Source organism: Psammomys obesus, unplaced genomic scaffold, assembly GCF_907164565.1.
Source record: "Psammomys obesus unplaced genomic scaffold, mPsaObe1.curated_primary_1811, whole genome shotgun sequence".
Classification (NCBI taxonomy): Eukaryota; Metazoa; Chordata; class Mammalia; order Rodentia; family Muridae; genus Psammomys; species Psammomys obesus.
In genome coordinates this window covers 4,607,568-4,614,204 of record NW_026596095.1, presented here as the reverse complement: position 1 = coordinate 4,614,204, position 6,637 = coordinate 4,607,568, and the positions used below count along the sequence as shown (strand labels likewise).

At 40.4% G+C, this 6,637-nt stretch overlaps 1 protein-coding gene across 3 annotated transcripts in view; it reads right to left on the bottom strand.

Moving 5' to 3' along the window:
- Positions 1-6,637, bottom strand: part of Lrrc39 (leucine rich repeat containing 39) — a 15,147-nt gene that overhangs the window by 7,519 nt on the left and 991 nt on the right. For 2 of the 3 annotated variants that reach the window (XM_055628153.1, XM_055628155.1), the window contains exons 2-4: positions 4,112-4,217; positions 2,962-3,118; positions 1,979-2,115 (exon numbers count right to left, since the gene is read on the bottom strand). In XM_055628153.1, the coding sequence (XP_055484128.1) occupies positions 1,979-2,115; positions 2,962-3,118; positions 4,112-4,217 (400 nt within the window). Of the gene's footprint in view, positions 1-1,978; positions 2,116-2,961; positions 3,119-4,111; positions 4,277-6,637 lie in introns of all 3 variants that reach the window. The other variant, XM_055628154.1, reaches the window with a different exon arrangement.

Here is a 6,637-nt window from a genome sequence, read left to right as displayed (position 1 = left end):
GTGTGTGTGTGTGTGTGTGTGTGTGTGTGTGTGTGTGTGTGTGTGTGGTTTTGTTTTCTTAAGACAGGGTCTCACTTTGTAGCATTGGCTAACCTGGAACTTGCTATGTAGACCAGGCTAGGTGAGAACTCAAAGAGTTCTATCTGCCTCTACCTCCCAAAAGGCACCACACCTGTCTAGAATCTTTTCATTATAGAAATTGAAATGATAATAATCTAACAGCCTTATATGGGAAGACAGAAATCTAATACAGGAGGGCGTGTCCAAGGCCACATAGCTACTTAGAGGACACACTGTGGCAATTAAATGGTCCTGCGGTCAAGATCTCAGAATAGTGTTTTCTTCTATTTTAGTTGTAGTTTTTTCTGAGATTGAAACATTGATCCTACATGGACCTTCCTTAAACAAGGTAAACAACTCAAATTAGCTCCAGGAAGTACCTGAAACTGACCAGATTTATGAGGCCCCTCCCTCCCAAGAGTAAACAATGAAGACTGGTGAGAGTTACTCTCAGACAAGCCAACAACCAAGAAAGAGTCTGAGACCAGACCACCTGCCTTGAACAAACAAACCGGCTGAGCTGCCTGGAAAAAGTTGAGACCAACTTTATCACTTGGAAAAGGGACTCTCCTTCAGGCTCTGCAGTATGCCCCAGGTTCCCAGCGTTAGTGACTATCAGCCATGCAGGGATGGACTTTGGTAATGCAGCTGTTTGAGTTATTTCTGCTCCTGTATTCAGAAGCACCGCACCTATATTCAGGCAAGTAACAATAAAACTCGTGGTCCACCAAGTTGGACTTTGTTGGAATCTGTATTTTGGTCTGCTGTGGGCATCCTCTCTGGGGTGAGTACATGTGTCTTTTGCCACACAACAGAAACCTGTATCCTCAAGAATCTAAGGTAAAGAAACTGACTAACGGCATGCCCAAGTTCACATACCTTGTTCCTATTCCTGGAAACAAGATCACAAGTTTTACAAACATACTGGCCTTCCGACACATATAAGTTGTCCCTATCACCATTTTCCTTAAGTTTTCATTACATAAAGCCAACATATGACAAAACACATATGCTTTGTTTTTCAAGAGGAAAAAAAAGTCTTATATACTCAAAGTAAGAAAATGGAATTGTATCTTTTGTTTAAATTTTGTTATTTTTCTTAATTTTGGTCTTCCAAAGTCATTGCTTTCAAGGCAGAAAAAACAGAAATTTCTTGCTGGTTCTAAAAGCATTAGTTTGTTTGAAAGGTAACACAGCTGTTTTTGTCAACTAACTCAAAGGCTTCCAATCTGCTAGCATTTTACTTGGTAAAAACTAGGATGCCATCATGAAGCACACTTCTCAGAATTTATGTCTTTCTGTTTCAAGAATGAGCACACTACAACAATCATAAGCAGATTTTCTGTTCCCTCATTGTCTGTTTCTCATAATAATCACATACATATTACTTCAAAAAAGCATTACATGGATTCAGATTCACAGACATCTAATCCTAGTACCCAGAAAGCTAAGGTGTGAGAATTAGTATTTTCAGACAGACAGACAGACAAAAGGGTATCAAGGGCTGGTGATGTAACTAGTAGCAGAGTGTCTGCTCAGCATGCATGAGACCCCAGGTTCAATCCCCAGCATGGCCAAAATAAGCAAGCATGTGAATAACCTCTGTAGAATCCAGGCATCTCCTTATTGTGGGAATTTTAAATTAAGTAAATAAAGTTCTCAGTTTTCTCTTCAAAGAGAAAAATCCAGTCATCAAATGATGCAATACAGGTACAACAATAGAGGAATCTTTTATGGTAAGTAGAGTTTGTTCTAATAAAACACTTGCCTTCTGGTAGAAAATGCTTTTCACTAAGAATTTCTTTTCTAAGATAAAATTCATAATATTGCTTCAAGAGGCTTTTCTGTTCAACCATCACAAGCCTGAGAAGCAAAATATTAGTAGATGAAAACAGAACAGACATTTAGGTTTCCTGACCTCTAGCGGGAGGTCACTGATGTCTCTGTTCACAGCCAGCTCCAGCTTCTCCAAGCTAGCACAGTTGCTCAGTTCTTTGGGGACATTCTTGATTTTGTTGTAGCTAAGAATCAGTTCCTGAAGTCTGGTGAGCAGACCTACACAACAACAACAGTAACAACAGTACATAAAAGGAAGCAAATGGACTTAGTGCTGCTTACATACTTAAACTGCTTACATATCAGCAAACTCATTTTTCCCATCTTTATTTTTTCATTAATTTATTTATTTAATCACAGGCCCTGATCACAGGCCCCTCTTTCTTCTCCCCCCAATCCCACCTTTACACCCCTCCACATTCTCTGAGAAGGGGAGCGCCCCTAATCCCATGGGTACTAACCTGGCCCATCAGGTCACTTCAGGACTAAGCACATCCTCTCCCACAGAGGCTAGCTAGCCCCTCTTCCCATCTTTACATACGGGAGAGGCAGTGGTATTTTCATTTTGCTTTATCTAAACTTCATATCCCAGATGAAGGTGGGTATGGATGGTATAGTCCCTGCCTGCAATACATCAGAATCTGGGCTTGCTCTCCAACACAAAACCCATAAACAGTAAACTACATCCTAAGCAATTTTGTGTTTGGGGACATTGTCCCACTGTTTGATGAATTATCTTTGTGCCTTCAGTATGTTCTACTCTATATATAGTTAATGCAGAAATACTGTTTTCAAAATATATAGAATGTTTCCAAAAGCTCTGGTCACATTGAAATGTTATCTATCAGCCCAAATAATTTCAGAAGTTTGGATCCTCTGAAGACTTAAGTTAGATGAAATGTTTAAATTTTTTTTCAAGAGTCAAAGCTAGATAAGACTTTATTCCATGTATTTTAAGGAGAGAAACTGTAAAGAGAGAAAGAGAGTGAGAGAGAGAGAGAGAAAAAGAAAAAGCACACTGGTGGGTAGATAAAACAGCACAGGAATAAAAGCAATCCTATTTACCAATTCCTCGGGGGATCTCTGAAATTGTGTTTCGAGATAAGTCTAGCACAATGAGATTCTGGAATCTTCCAATGAATTCAGGAATTTTTAACAGTCCGGTCCTATGAAGTTGCCATTCCTGTAGCTGATTCAGTTTCAGTAAAGAAGAAGGGAGAGTCTAAAGTAAAAAAATATGTGTACAATCATTATATTGCCTGAATTATTTTAGCACAGAGATCTGCCTGCTTCTGCCTCCCAGAGAGCTAGGATTACAGGTCGGCACCACTGTGCCTGGCAGATAGTTTTCCCTTAATGGGCAACATTTCCAGGAACTTTGCTACTTCTACTCCCAAAACCTTAACTTTTATTATTTTTTAACTGTAAAAAAAATTATGCTCACTTGTATACAAGTTATTATTTTATTATTATTATTATTATTGCTAAACCTTCAAGTATCAGCCATATTATAATAAGCAAAAATAGCATATTTTGACCAATAATGGACACATGTAGAAGCCTGGGCTTTTGAATGACTGTTGATTAGACTATTTTAAGAGCACTTACATAATTGGAAATGAGAATATTCCAAGCCGGGCATCCACACCTTTAAATCCCAGCCCTAGGGAGGCAGCAGCAGGTGGGTCTCTGTGAGTTCAAGTCCAGCTTGGTCTGCTGGGTCCAGGACAGTGAAGGCTACACAAAGAAACCCTGGCTTGAGACAGAGTTTCTCTACATAGCTCTGGCTACCCTAGAACTCACTATGTACATACTAGGCTATCCTTGAACTAACAGAGAAATCCACCTGCCTCTGTCTCCCAAGTGCTGGGATCAAAGGAGTGAGCCACCACTTCCAGCCTATTTTATGAGTTGTTTCTGTTTTAACTCTGTTGTGTTTTCACTTTGTCTCAAAAAAATAAAGAAAGAAAGAAGAATTTAGAGAAATATAACCAGAGACTTGAGTTCAGGTGGGGTGGGAACAAATAGACTCTTTGTCAAAGGAAAAAAAAAATTCATGTGCTTTACTTTCTTTTCTATTGTTGATGTTGTCTAAATTCACTTGTGATATTCCAATGAAAATCTCTAACTATCCTAGTCTTGAACACAGTCTCAGAATGTCCTCTCAGGTCTTCACGCAATACAGAGGGTGGACAGTCAAAAACTGCTTCTTTACCTTCCATTCTTCATTCTCTATCTTCAAAATGACTCTTCCATCTTCCCTGGTGACCTTTTCTTTCAGCTTGGTTAAACTTACTCGGTCTTCCCAGATCCGCACTAGCCTAAGACGCCAGAACATTTTTTTATTCATGGGTAATGACACGGTAGCATTCAAAAAGGTCTGATGAAACAATGGAAGAAATAGAGGCCATGCATGAATTTGAGAGCAAAGGGTAAATGGGAGGGGCTAAAGGGAAGAAAGACAGGCAGGGGTGTGATTTTATGTGACTTTGGAAAAAAAAAAAAAACCACTGAGCCAATGATGTTAGAAATCAGATGAAAGGCTGCTTTGCAAGAATTATAAATGTTGTCAGTACCACAAATGTCCTGTTGTAAAAATAGTCACTCCTTTGGGAAGAGTCCTTTTCGAGTTACTTCCTCTTCTTTATCTGGCATTTTAAGTTCTAAGGAAAAGATGTACTTGAATATTAACTGATAATCTTTCCATAGAATTTTTTTTTTGGTCATTGTTGAGGATTGAATCTAGGTCCTCATGCATGCCAGGGAAGTATGCTACCAGGTTTCTTTAGATTCACAGAACCCAGAAGGTCTGATGACCATCACAACACCATGTGTAATGCCTCCTGTCTTACTGTTGTTGTTATTATTGTTTTGAGATAGGTCTCACGGTGAAGCCCCGACTGGCCTGGAACCTACAGAGAACACCTTCCCTTGGCCTGCTAAGTGATGTCCCCTTAATTTAGTCTTTACATCAACTAAGCAAAGCGTGCGCTTTGCTGGGAAGATTACCTTGCACTAAAATAATAGTTAAGTTTGAGGAATTACAAGTACTGGCTCAGGCAGAAAAGATCATCAAGACTAGAGGTAAAAAGATAAGCTATTTCCCATCCTGGATGAAGAAGAGCCTGTGTAGCATGCAATCTTCCTGCTTATTGCTCCTAACATCTCCTTTCTCTATAAATTTCTTACTGACAAAAGCATGTGTGTGCAAGATCATTTGGTGCATATCTGTGTGCTGGTGTTGGTGCCCGTCTGCGTAGAGGCCACATGACAGTATGAGGTGCCATCCTTAGAAAACACCATCCACCTCCTTTTAGACAGTATCCTTCATTATCCTGGAGCTTACCAATTAGACTAGACTGGCTGATCAATGTGCCCCAGGGATCTTCCTGACTCTGCCTCCTTGGCACTTAGTGCCACTGTGCCTGGTCTTGCTTGCTATGTGAGTTTTAAGGATCAAACTCAGGCCCTCAAGGTTATGAAGCAAGTTCTTGAACAACTGAACTATCTCCCCAGGCTGCCTAAATCTTTCCTTCTCTTCCCCTGCTTTAATGTTCTATTGTGGTGAAGTGAAACCATGACAAAGGCAACTCTTACAAAAGAAAGTATTAGGGCTGGAAAGATGATGGCTCAATGGTTAAAAGCACTCACTGCCCTTTGAAGGGTCCTGAGTTCAATTCCCAGCATCCACTTAGCAGCTCACAGCTGTCTGATGTCTTCTGGTGCGCAGACAAGGTACCATATACATAAAATACATAAACCAATCTTTAGCTGGGTGTGGTGGCACATGCCTTTAACCCCAGCAGTCACTGACTTAGAGGCCAGCCTGGTCTACAAAGAGTCCGGGACAGCCAAGGCTATACAGAGAAATCCTGACTCGAAAAACAAAAGAAAAAAGAAAAGAAAAGAAAAAGTAATTTGGGCCTTGCTTACAGTTTTAGAGAGTTAGTCTGTGGTCATCATAGTTGGAGGCAGACAAGAATCCTGATGGAACATGAGCTGAGAGCTTTACATCCTGATCACAAGCAGCAGAGAGATAAAGACAGACAGAGACTGAGCCTGAGCCTGGCTTGGGCTTTGAAATCTCAAGGCCCACCCCTAGTGACCCATCTTCTTCAGCAAGGCCACTTCTAATCCTTTTTAAACAGTTCCATTAACCAAGGACCACTCATTCAAACATACAAGCAATCACCATATCCTCTAAAATCTATTTTGTGCACCAGGGTTCAAATCTTCATCACTGACATGATGGCTCCTAATTGTCTGTAACTCCAGTACCAGGAGTTCTATCACCCTTTTGTGGCCACTGCAGGCATTGCATTCAAGAGGTACACAGACATGCAGGAAAACAGTAATAAAGAAAACTGTAACAACTATTTTCAGGGCTAGAGACATGGCTCTGTAGTTAGGAGCACTTGATGCTCTTCCAGAGGACCTGGATTCAGTTCCCAGCGCCCACATGGCAGCTCATAACTATCTGTAACTTCAGTTCTAGGGGATCCAATGCCCTCTTCCGGTCTCCATGGATACCTGTGCATATGTGGTAGACAGACCTACATGCAGCCAAACATTTATATACCTAAAATAAAAGAAATATTTTTTAAGAAGGTCTTGAGTTTTCAGCAAATAAAAAAAATCTGTCAAACTCTTACTAAATAACCTTTTTATAGGCAAAGAGGATGGACATCAGAAGAAGAAGAAAACAGGAAACAACCTTGGAACCTGCCACAGAGGGCCTCTG